At 30.4% G+C, this 13714-nt stretch overlaps 1 protein-coding gene across 1 annotated transcript in view; it reads right to left on the reverse strand.

Moving 5' to 3' along the window:
- Positions 1 to 1442: 1442 nt before the first annotated feature.
- Positions 1443 to 13714, reverse strand: part of LOC148066998 (B-cell receptor CD22) — a 37276-nt gene continuing 25004 nt past the window's right edge. Inside the window, exons 10-16 of the mRNA XM_087806345.1 lie at positions 13123 to 13286; positions 7433 to 7582; positions 7216 to 7347; positions 4913 to 4994; positions 4566 to 4602; positions 2931 to 3208; positions 1443 to 1548 (exon numbers count right to left, since the gene is read on the reverse strand). Of these exons, the coding sequence (XP_087662471.1) occupies positions 1443 to 1548; positions 2931 to 3208; positions 4566 to 4602; positions 4913 to 4994; positions 7216 to 7347; positions 7433 to 7582; positions 13123 to 13286 (949 nt within the window). The remainder of the gene's footprint in view (positions 1549 to 2930; positions 3209 to 4565; positions 4603 to 4912; positions 4995 to 7215; positions 7348 to 7432; positions 7583 to 13122; positions 13287 to 13714) is intronic.

A 13714-nucleotide genomic window follows, 5' to 3' on the forward strand; every position in this document is an offset into this window, starting at 1 on the left:
TTTGCTTAACTTCCGCAAAAAACTCTTTTATTGCATAAATTTAACGCGAAGGAAAAACCCTCCAAAAACCCCCGTCCAAGTGCAGTTTCTCCCTCTGGCCACACGGAGGCAGTGATGAGCCATCAACACGATTTACCAGTTTATAAACATTTTATATTCTTAAAAAAAAAGGGGGATGAAAAAGATCAAAGACACACAAATGAAAAAGTCAAATTCAGTGACAGACACGTTTTGATGAATTTTTAATAATCAACCATTTATTCTGTTCTTCACGTTCAGGTTTATTAACACCTTCAACAATTACCTATAAATTATATCGTTAAAGATCTTTTCTCATCAAATAAAAAGTAATAAAATCAATGTTAAGTGAAAACCTTTGTTTTAAACACAAACAGACACCGAGGAAATCATTGTTATTCAATTTTAAACCATTATTTAAGGAACCATCGGTGACGTCTGGAGTCGAGAAGCAGAGGATTATGGGAGATTCATGCGGGTCAGTGGACCGGGGTCAGCAGCAGGACCACATGTGGCCTCGACGCTCCGATGAACCGACCGTCGATCCAGAACCACTTCCTGTTGATCCAGAACCACTTCCTGTCGATCCAGAACCACTTTCTGTTGATCCAGAACCACTTCCTGTCGATCCAGAACCACTTCCTGTTGATCCAGAACCACTTCCTGTTGATCCAGAACCACTTCATGTCGATCCAGAAATGTTAAAATAATCTTCACATCCATCCATCCATCCATCCATCCATCCATCCATCCATCCATCCATCCATCCATCCATCCATCCATCCATCCATCCATCCATCCATCCATCCATCCATCCATCCATCCATCCATCCATCCATCCATCTCTTTATTTATTTATCCATCCATCCATCTCTTTATTTATTTATCCATCCATCCATCCATCTCTTTATTTATTTATCCATCCATCCATCCATCCATCCATCCATCCATCCATCCATCCATCCATCCATCCATCCATCCATCCATCCATCCATCCATCCATCTCTTTATTTATTTATCCATCCATCCATCTCTTTATTTATTTATCCATCCATCCATCTATTTATCCATCCATCCATCCATCCATCCATCCATCCATCCATCCATCCATCCATCCATCCATCCATCCATCCATCCATCCATCCATCCATCCATCCATCCATCCATCCATCCATCCATCTCCATCCATCCATCCATCCATCCATCCATCCATCCATCCATCCATCCATCCATCCATCCATCCATCCATCCATCCATCCATCCATCCATCCATCCATCCATCCATCCATCCATCCATCCATCCATCCATCCATCCATCCATCCATCCATCCATCCATCCATCCATCCATCCATCCATCCATCCATCGCTACCAATGTTGATGTTTTGTTGACCAGGAACTCACCCGTGTTTGTTCATCTTAGTGTCAGAAGTGCAGCGGCTGACCCAGCAGACTGTAAACAACTTTAGGAGACGTCTTTGGTTTTCGATCGCCCACTAGTGGCATGTGGTGGACCTGCACTTCCTCCCTGCTGAGGAGAAGTAAAGGTTTGTAAAGATGTTTCCAGACCAGAAGAATCAAAACAATACCCAGTTAAAATATAAACTTTAAAAGATCAAGACAACATGAGACAAACACTGGAGTCTCAGGAAATCAAGGAAAAGCTCAAATAAAAATGTCTTAATCTAGGATCAGGATTTTGTCAAAGAAAATCTGTAAAAAGTTGTAACTTTATTATTATTCAAGTGCTTTTCGTTGCGCCGCACATCGGCGTGAAAAGTCATCGGAACACAATCAAAACTTCGGGAAAAATCCTCTCAATTTAAAGTTAAAATGCAGTTTTTTTGCGAAGTGAAGGTGAACGACCGTGATGCGTTCAAGGAAACTTAGGACAAACAGAGAGTATGTCACGGATCACGAGACAATTCTGTCAAACAACTTTTGTTTGTTTAGCTGGTTATTATTTTCTTCTGTTGGATTTTATTTTCTCCTTTTCCCTCTAAACTTTTATCATTGTCACCAGAATATTTATAAAATTTAACAATAAAAAATTATATTATATTTTAATCATTGATATTTTTTTGAACAGTTTAATTCAATGCTTTGAATATTCAACGGTTTATTTTTATACGATTGAATTTAAAAAATAGAAGATTTAAAAAATGAATCATTTTCCTTTCAAAAACTATATATACTATAAGTATATAACAGAGACACCAGACATGACCAACAGAGCACCGATCTACTGGATCAAACCTTCAGCCAATCACGTGACACCATAACACCAACATTTTATATTGAATTTAAATGACTAAGAATTCTACACATTTGAATTTAGATCATTTATTTTTCAATTATCAGACGTATTTAATATTTAACTCTATGTATAGATGAATGTATTTACTTTTTCTAATTATTCAGATTATTTCATTAAATGATTAAAAAATGAATTTTAACTTAAGATACAGTAATTATTCAATTAAATCGTTAAAAAAACTAAAAACTAATTCAACCTTTCAACAAACAAATTATTCATATAATTAATCAATAATTAACAAATTAAACATTCATTTATTTTTCAATTATTGGACGTATTTAATATTTAACTCTATGTATAGATTAATGTATTTACTTTTTCTAATTATTCAGATTATTTTTTTAAATGATTAAAAAATGAATTTTAACTTAAGATGCAGTAATTATTCAATTAAATCGTTAAAAAACTAAAAACTAATTCAACCTTTCAACAAACAAATTATTCATATAATCAATCAATAATTAAAAAAACAAATTAAAAGCTTAAACATTTATTTATCTTTCATTCGATAATATATAATAAAAACTGAACCAAGTAAACCAGCGTCTCATCTTTTTCATTGATCAACTGTCTGGATGCCTGGATGCCTGGAGTACCTGGAGTAGAGCCCGGTGTCACAGTGAGGTTCAGGGTTGTGGGTTCGAGCCTCGGAGATGGGAGGAGCTTCATGGAGAGGAACGATGGAAGGATGACATCCGTCACTCAAGTCCTGCGGCTCCTCCTGCACGGATGACAAGGTGTTGGTTGGAGTCCAGCAGGATCTACTGAACCTGAAGCTGCTCACGGGGATGACGTCCAGGATCCTGGTCCTCACACGGCTCTGGTCATGACACCTGTCAGTCATCTCTGATGGACGCTGGTCACATGACGGACGCTGGTCACATGATGCAGAAAGAAGACAGTCTTCACTTTAACTTTACACCTGAGCAAAGTGTGTTTTTTCCCAATTAGACACAGCAATACAGCAATTATTCATAAAATAAAAATAAAATAAGAACAAGAACAAAGAGAAATAAATGGAAAGAACGTTTATTTATTATTTGATTATAATTAATTTATTATTGGTTTACATTTTTACACTTATTTACTTTTTCCCTTCTTTGTTGTGTGTAATTTTTCGAGTATATATTAACATATTATGACATATATTATTATAAAGTATATATTAATCCCTCAAAACATTTTTTTAAGTTAGTTGAAGAAATGTTTTGAAAAAAACTAATAAAACTGCAGTTTATTTATCTTAATAAACGTCACGTCCTAATGACGAATTTCCTTTTTTTTAGGGATTTCTTCGTCTTTTCTTTTGCTTGACGGTCCCTAACAACACTCAGAATTTAATGTGGCCCCTTGAAGAATTATAATTGCAGAGGAATAAAAATCGTTTATTTAGTTTCTGTTGTTTTGATTATTACTGTCTGAGGTGTTTTGATGATTCAATTATACTATGGTTTAATGTTATTGAATATTTTTACGTTAAAAGGTTGATATATTTTTAAATAATTGAATTAAAAAAATTAATATATTTATTTTTACACATATAGTTTTATTTTCTAATTCCAAAAATGCAAAAAGATTATTTTTAACCTAAATATGATTTGATTCGTAGCCATTTAAATTCAATAAAAATATATTATTTGTACATTAAAAGTTTGAGTTTGTTCTTTTAAATAATTGACACAATAATTCTAAGTATTAAAAAAAAAGAAAGAACTTCTTTACAAATAAAGTTGGATTTTCTAATTCCATTTGTTATATAATTAAATTTTCTAATTTAAATATTTTTGAGTAGGTTTGTGTTTTGGATATAATATAGTAATGTTAGTGTAATGGTGTGACTAGAAAATACCAGAAGAGAACAGAAGTAGTTTCATATTATATATTATTATAATTAATAAAAAGTAAAAAAAAATTGAAATTGAATTCAGAATTATTATTTTTAAATGATTGGAGTTAAAAATAACTGTTTTAAAGAAAAAATAAATATTCGAATTTTAAAATTAAATATATATATATTTTAAAATATTTAAAAAATATTCAATAAGAAAAAAACATGAAAAAAAGAATATTCTTTCTTCACTGATGAACGTCTACAGACTGAGTTCAAGTTAAACGTGTGAACTGGTGACGATTAAAACAAACTGTTATTATTATCTTATATTATTAATTTAATGTTTTTATCTGAAGGTCAAGCTGTGAATAAAACTTCATCAAAGATGATTTTTTTTTACCTGCATCGACTCCATGTCGACCTTGTGCATGTTTTTACTGTCAAACAAAAGTACAAACATTTAACATCATAAGTTTTCATCAACATTTTACATCTTGAACATTGAATTAAACAAATATCAATTAAAAAATATTCAATTTATAGATTTTTTTTTACACTTAACATTAAAATATGGAACTCTATGAGTCAAAAAAGTATGAGTTTTTCTGGATTAAATAATTTAAAATAATATAGAAAACATTGAACTCAATTATTCAAAAACTAAACTGCGTGATTTTTCACTGAAAAATGTCAACAATTAAATGACGACTTCCTTCAATATTCTGAAAGATGAGCACTTCCTGTCACCTGATCATGACAGCGACGGTCAGGGTGATAAGGGCGGCGGACACGCCCACTGCCGACGCCAGGGCGATGACCTTGAGACGACCTGCGACCAATCACAACGCAGGAAGAAAAACTTTTTTTTTTACAGAAAATTCCGACTCATTTCCAGAGTCTAGCGTTCGCCGGTGTCCGGACCAGGGGCCCGGAAATCAAACACTCCTCAGGGGCCTCGTTATATATATACTGTCGTGAGGGGTCGTCGAGGTCAGAGGTCGAGGGCTCAAAACTTGAAATAAATGTATAAAAAACGAAGCTACAGCTCGTTGTTTGAAATAAAGAAGAAAATGTCATTTAAAATATGATTAAAGTTTCAAAATAAAATCTTCAATTTACTTTAATGTCGTTTTGAGAAAAAATAAATAAATGAAAATAAAGACAAATAAAAGAGGGAATAAAACCCAAACCATGTTATGATGTTATTATGAGTTAAATTAATAAAATACTAGGTTAGTATAGTATCATTTTTACACGATTATACTTTGATCTAAAGTGTTAATACGTCCTCGAGTAGTTTCTCCATCGACCCCAGAACCTTCATCACTCACTGATCAAGTCTTGATAACCAGAACCAGAGGCGTAGAAAAAGGGGGCCGGGGGGGGTCTTCGGCGACACCTCATCTCCCCTCAGACCCCAGACAGCGACAGTGGAAAACGTTAACGACGCGAGTGTGGGTTCGAATCCCGGCGGCTGCAGGGAGGACGTCCCTCCACAGAAGAACCACAATGGCTTCCAGACCAGAGAGAATGTCGGAGCGACACCTTCGCGGCTCGACGAGACTTTAACGATCTTTCTTTACGGTTTTATTTGACGGGAATAAATCTCTTGTTATCAGTGAGATTGAAAAATAAACCTCTTGATAAAGAGTCTCGTGTCGAACAGAACGACATGAGGCGTCACAACATATTATGTGTTTTTCACAAAATATTATGTATTTTTCTTACTTCATTAAAAGACACTTGAACAGTCTTGAGATCAAAGTTTTGTTTATAAACAATACATTAACTTTTTTTTATTTTTACAAGAGAAATATCATAACAAACAAAATCATGATCCGTAATAACTTTGTATAAATATTCAGATCAAAATCAAAGTACTTTCAGTTGAACAAATAGTAAATAATAATATAAATATAACAAATAATGTATAAAACTGGGTTTAAGTTATTTCTTCAGAATAAACTCTGTGGCGTCAATTATATAAGAATATACAGTAAATAATATCTAAAAATATATTTATTTAACGTTTTTAACGTTCAGTTATTCTGCAAAATAACGTTTTTAAATTTCGCCTCATTTAAATGTAAAGAACAATCATTTTATTTTTGTTGAAACAGTTTTTCTGCGTCAATATTCATAATATACAGATAATATTCATAATATACAGTTAATATTCAAAATATACAGTAAATATTCATAATATACATTTAATATTCATAATATACAGTTAATATTCATAATATAAAGTTAATATTCATGATATACACTTAATATTCAAAATATACAGTTAATACTCATAATATACAGTTAATACTCATAATATACAGTTAATATTAATAGTATACAGTTAATATTCAAAATATACAGTTAATACTCATAATATACAGTTAATATTCATAATATACAGTTACTATTAACAGTATATAGTTCATATTCATAATATACAGTTGATATTAATAATATACAGATAATATTCACAATATACAGTTAATATTCATAATACACAGTTAATATTCATCATATACAGTTAATATTAATAGTATACATTTAATATTCATAATATACAGATAATATTCATAATATACAGATGATATTAATAACAAAGTATAAATAGTCTTCACATCGTAGATAAAAAGGTTGTGTGCAGTAAAGTAAGTAGTATTAATACTTTAAATAAAGAAAATAAGGCTCAAGGACTAAAGTCTGCAACTGCAGCCGCGACACAATAAGACCTCGATAGTAACTGAGGAAAAATGTGACGTCGAGTCAGGGATTCGAACCTACGACCTTTAGATCCAGAGTCTGTGTCGAGCTGATGATGACAGCAGGTCGTAGGTTATAACGTAAAGAATTTACTGTCAATATAATGGTAACTGATGCGAAGACAAAGTACACAAACCAAAAAAAAAACGACATCTGAAGGACATAAGGACCCCCCAAACCAGAGGGGCCCCCCAAAGAGAGTCCAAGAGGACGTGTGGTCCCCCTAGCATTAGCGTTAGCATGTGGCTCACCTGCTGCTGACAGGACTAACGGTGTGTTTTTACCTCTGACTCGAACCGTGAGGACAGGAGAGCTGTGGGTTCCGATCCGGTTCCTGGCCTCGCAGTAGTACCGGCCGCTCTCCCCGGGGCCCACCTCCGAGAAGGTGTAGACAGGACCCGAGCGGGTCGCCCAGGCTGCAGAGGGTCCGCGGGGGGTTGAGAGTAGAACCAGATTTTAGTGAAGATCGTGACCACATTTTTGTGTTGTTTTTACGCTAACATTGTGCGGAGCCGCCGTCGGGGCCCAAGCGGTGCCATGTGAAGTTGTCCACGGCCGGGTTGGCTTGACTGCTGCAGGTCAAGGTCAGCGCTCGACCCGCGTCCACCACGCTAGAGGGTCTCGCCAGGACCGAGGTGTTCTTCGGGGGGTCTGAGCGCACAACACATCAACACTTTCAGTTTCTGTTAGAATTCAACACTTTCAGTTTCTGTTAGAATTCAACACTTTCAGTTTCTGTTACAATTCAACACTTTCAGTTTCTGCTACAATTCAACACTTTCAGTTTCTGTTACAATTCAACACTTTCAGTTCCGTTAAAATACAACACTTTCAGTTTCTGTTACAATTCAACACTTTCAGTTTCTGTTACAATTCAACACTTTCCGTTTCTGTTAGAATTCAACACTTTCAGTTTCTGTTAGAATTCAACACTTTCAGTTTCTGTTACAATTCAACACTTTCAGTTTCTATTACAATTCAACACTTTCAGTTCCGTTACAATTCAATACTTTCAGTTTCTGTTACAATTCAACACTTTCAGTTTCTGTTACAATTCAACACTTTCAGTTCTGTTACAATTCAACACTTTCAGTTTCTGTTAGAATTCAACACTTTCAGGTTCTGTTACAATTCAACACTTTCAGTTTCTGTTAGAATTCAACACTTTCAGGTTCTGTTACAATTCAACACTTTCAGTTTCTGTTACAATTCAACACTTTCAGTTCCGTTACAATTCAACACTTTCAGTTTCTGTTACAATTCAACACTTTAAGTTTCTGTTACAATTCAACACTTTCAGTTTCTGTTACAGTTCAACACTTTCAGTTTCTATTACAATTCAACACTTTCAGTTCCGTTACAATTCAATACTTTCAGTTTCTGTTACAATTCAACACTTTCAGTTTCTGTTACAATTCAACACTTTCAGTTCTGTTACAATTCAACACTTTCAGTTTCTGTTAGAATTCAACACTTTCAGGTTCTGTTACAATTCAACACTTTCAGTTTCTGTTACAATTCAACACTTTCAGGTTCTGTTACAATTCAACACTTTCAGTTTCTGTTACAATTCAAAACGTTCAGTTCCGTTACAATTCAACACTTTCAGTTTCTGTTACAATTCAACACTTTCAGTTTCTGTTACAATTCAACACTTTCAGTTCCGTTACAATTCAACACTTTCAGTTTCTGTTACAATTCAACACTTTCAGTTTCTATTACAATTCAACACTTTTAGTTCCGTTACAATTCAATACTTTCAGTTTCTGTTACAATTCAACACGTTCAGTTTCTGTTACAATTCAACACTTTCAGTTCTGTTACAATTCAACACTTTCAGTTTCTGTTAGAATTCAACACTTTCAGGTTCTGTTACAATTCAACACTTTCAGTTTCTGTTAGAATTCAACACTTTCAGGTTCTGTTACAATTCAACACTTTCAGTTTCTGTTACAATTCAACACTTTCAGTTCCGTTACAATTCAACACTTTCAGTTTCTGTTACAATTCAACACTTTCAGTTTCTGTTACAATTCAACACTTTCAGTTTCTGTTACAGTTCAACACTTTCAGTTTCTATTACAATTCAACACTTTCAGTTCCGTTACAATTCAATACTTTCAGTTTCTGTTACAATTCAACACTTTCAGTTTCTGTTACAATTCAACACTTTCAGTTCTGTTACAATTCAACACTTTCAGTTTCTGTTAGAATTCAACACTTTCAGGTTCTGTTACAATTCAACACTTTCAGTTTCTGTTAGAATTCAACACTTTCAGGTTCTGTTACAATTCAACACTTTCAGTTTCTGTTACAATTCAACACTTTCAGTTCCGTTACAATTCAACACTTTCAGTTTCTGTTACAATTCAACACTTTCAGTTTCTGTTACAATTCAACACTTTCAGTTTCTGTTACAGTTCAACACTTTCAGTTTCTATTACAATTCAACACTTTCAGTTCCGTTACAATTCAATACTTTCAGTTTCTGTTACAATTCAACACTTTCAGTTTCTGTTACAATTCAACACTTTCAGTTCTGTTACAATTCAACACTTTCAGTTTCTGTTAGAATTCAACACTTTCAGGTTCTGTTACAATTCAACACTTTCAGTTTCTGTTACAATTCAACACTTTCAGGTTCTGTTACAATTCAACACTTTCAGTTTCTGTTACAATTCAACACTTTCAGTTCCGTTACAATTCAACACTTTCAGTTTCTGTTACAATTCAACACTTTCAGTTTCTGTTACAATTCAACACTTTCAGTTCCGTTACAATTCAACACTTTCAGTTTCTGTTACAATTCAACACTTTCAGTTTCTATTACAATTCAACACTTTTAGTTCCGTTACAATTCAATACTTTCAGTTTCTGTTACAATTCAACACTTTCAGTTTCTGTTACAATTCAACACTTTCAGTTCTGTTACAATCAACACTTTCAGTTTCTGTTAGAATTCAACACTTTCAGGTTCTGTTACAATTCAACACTTTCAGTTTCTGTTAGAATTCAACACTTTCAGGTTCTGTTACAATTCAACACTTTCAGTTTCTGTTACAATTCAACACTTTCAGTTCCGTTACAATTCAACACTTTCAGTTTCTGTTGCAATTCAACACTTTCAGTTTCTGTTACAATTCAACACTTTCAGTTTCTGTTACAGTTCAACACTTTCAGTTTCTATTACAATTCAACACTTTCAGTTCCGTTACAATTCAATACTTTCAGTTTCTGTTACAATTCAACACTTTCAGTTTCTGTTACAATTCAACACTTTCAGTTCTGTTACAATTCAACACTTTCAGTTTCTGTTAGAATTCAACACTTTCAGGTTCTGTTACAATTCAACACTTTCAGTTTCTGTTAGAATTCAACACTTTCAGGTTCTGTTACAATTCAACACTTTCAGTTTCTGTTACAATTCAACACTTTCAGTTCCGTTACAATTCAACACTTTCAGTTTCTGTTACAGTTCAACACTTTCAGGTCAATATTTCTATTTTAATACTAAACATTATTTGTGTGTGTTGTTGAAATAGTATTAATAGTAACTTATATGTTGTCACTCATTCAATGCTGGGATTATACTCTAATAAAAACAGCTTTAAAAGAAAATTAATTAATTAATTTTAAATGAAAAACATATAATTACATTTGGAAACTCATTACATATATTTTCTATATTAAATTATTGGAATAATTATATAACATTATGTGTATTTTTATTAAATGTAGTTTAAAATATATTTTTTTAACCTTAATTAAACTAAACATTGAATTTAACTATAAAAAATGATTTAAATGCTTAAAAAAAGAACATTTTAATAAAAATATTTTTATATATTTTCTCTGGGCATGAAGGAAATTGTGTAAATTATATTTCTACATTCTCTAAATGTATTTATTTGATCTATTATATTACAATATATCAATATTTAATATATTTATGTATAAATATAGTGACCATTTAATTTTTCACTTTTTAAAGTTAAAAACATATAATTAAATTATATGAGGTATGATCCTCAACAACCCTCTCAGTAACGGAGATCTGAACAGCTACAGTAATGCTTTGCCGCCCAGTCGACCAATCACAGCCATTTATGACTTTGAAGAATTTGAGACGAAGAATTTAAATACAATATTGTATCGACCAATCAGCCGTCACTGAATAAATCATTGTGTAGAAAGGCATCATGGGAGTTCACCGACTATTATCATTTATCTGAATATGTAGTACTGTGTTAAAAAACATGTTATAAAGCATGTTCATTTTTTCAAAGTAAATTATTTTTTTCTGGGAGAAAATAATAATATTGTCATTATAATAATAAAAAACATTGTTAACAAATATCCTCTATTAAAATAACATTTTCTGTATAAGTAAGTAAATTATATTTGTAGACGCTTTTCTAGACCAGGGTCACAAACTTGTTAATAATGTTAATAATGCTAATAATGCTAATAATGTTAATAATGTTAATAATGTTAATAATGTTAATAATGCTAATAATGTTAATAATGCTAATAATGCTAATAATGCTAATAATGTTAATAATGTAAATAATGTAAATAATGTAAATAATGTTAATAATGTTAATAATGTTAATAATGCTAATAATGCTAATAATGTTAATAATGTTAATAATGTTAATAATGCTAATAATGTAAATAATGTAAATAATGTTAATAATGTTAATAATGTTAATAATGCTAATAATGTTAATAATGTTAATAATGCTAATAATGTAAATAATGTAAATAATGTTAATAATGCTAATTATGTTAATAATGTTAATAATGTTAATAATGCTAATCATGCTTATAATGATAATAATGTTAATAATGCTAATAATGTTAATAATGTTAATAATGTTAATAATGTTAATAATGTTAATAATGCTAATAATGCTAATAATGCTAATAATGTTAATAATGCTTATAATGTTAATAATGCTTATAATGTTAATAATGTTAATAATGTTAATAATGTTAATAATGCTAATAATGCTAATAATGCTAATAATGTTAATAATGTTAATAATGTTAATAATGTTAATAATGCTAATAATGCTAATAATGCTAATAATGTTAATAATGTTAATAATGTTAATAATGCTAATAATGCTAATAATGTTAATGTAAATAATGTTAATAATGTAAATAATGTAAATAATGTTAATAATGCTAATAATGTTAATAATGTTAATAATGTTAATAATGCTAATAATGTTAATAATGTTAATAATGTTAATAATGTTAATAATGCTAATAATGTTAATAATGTTAATAATTTTAATAATTTTAATAATGTTAATAATGTTAATAATGTTAATAATGCTAATAATGCTAATAATGCTAATAATGCTAATAATGCTAATAATGTAAATAATGTAAATAATGTAAATAATGTTAATAATGTTAATAATGTTAATAATGTTAATAATGTAAATAATGTAAATAATGTTAATAATGCTAATAATGTTAATAATGTAAATAATGTAAATAATGTAAATAATGTAAATAATGTTAATAATGTAAATAATGTAAATAATGTAAATAATGTTAATAATGCTAATAATGTTAATAATGTAAATAATGTAAATAATGTAAATAATGTAAATAATGTTAATAATGTAAATAATGTAAATAATGTTAATAATGCTAATAATGTTAATAATGTAAATAATGTAAATAATGTAAATAATGTAAATAATGTTAATAATGTAAATAATGTAAATAATGTAAATAATGTTAATAATGCTAATAATGTTAATAATGTTAATAATGTTAATAATGTTAATAATGCTAATAATGTTAATAATGCTAATAATGCTAATAATGCTAATAATGTTAATAATGTTAATAATGCTAATAATGCTAATAATGCTAATAATGCTAATAATGTTAATAATGTTAATAATGTAGGGAAATAAACAATACAATTAAATAAATAAAAAAAACATAAAAACATTAGAAAGAAGAAAAAGATCAAAATGGCCTAAAATTGTATTTAAATAAATAAATAAAAAACATTGATTGAACTCAGAGCTTCAGAAAAAAAAGATAAACTATGAATGGAAAGAAAAACAAAATAAAAAATAAAGCCTTTTTTTTTTTCAAAATACTTTCCCTCCATTTTCAAGCCTTTCTTAACCTTGTTTATACAACAATAATCTCTGACTCACACAGAACCGTGAGCGTCTTGGTGAGCGAGGTCTGGGACCCGAGAGCGTTCCAGGCCCTGCAGTAGTAATAACCCGAGTTCTGCGATCGCACCGACGGGAAGGTCAGGTTCTGAGTCGTCGCTCTGGACAGAACCGAGTCGCCGAGGAGACGGAACCAAGAGAACCTGCGGCAGGAAGTGATTTATTATTCTTTTATGTTGTGGCTTTGATGAAGCTTTTTCATTTTTTAGGATTATTGATTTAAAAATGTTTAAGGGAATTTTATAACTGAATTGTATTTTTTTATGAAAATAAATTGATGTTATAATAAAAGAAAATTCTAAAATATATTTTCTATATTAATAGAAAGTAATAATTATATAACATTATATGTATTTTTATTAAATGTGGTTTAAAATATTTTTTCTTTTTCTTTAACTTTCCTTTATTCAACTAAATATTGACTTTAACTATAAAAAAGGATTTAAATGCAAAAACAACATTTTAATAATAATATTTTTTTATATTTTCTTTAAGCAAATAATCTGTGCATGAAGGAAATATTTATATCTAATTGCGTAAATTATATTTCTACATTTTCCAATTGTATTTA

This window comes from Callionymus lyra, chromosome 13 (assembly GCF_982586985.1).
Source record: "Callionymus lyra chromosome 13, fCalLyr1.hap1.1, whole genome shotgun sequence".
In the NCBI taxonomy this organism is placed as follows: Eukaryota; Metazoa; Chordata; class Actinopteri; order Syngnathiformes; family Callionymidae; genus Callionymus; species Callionymus lyra.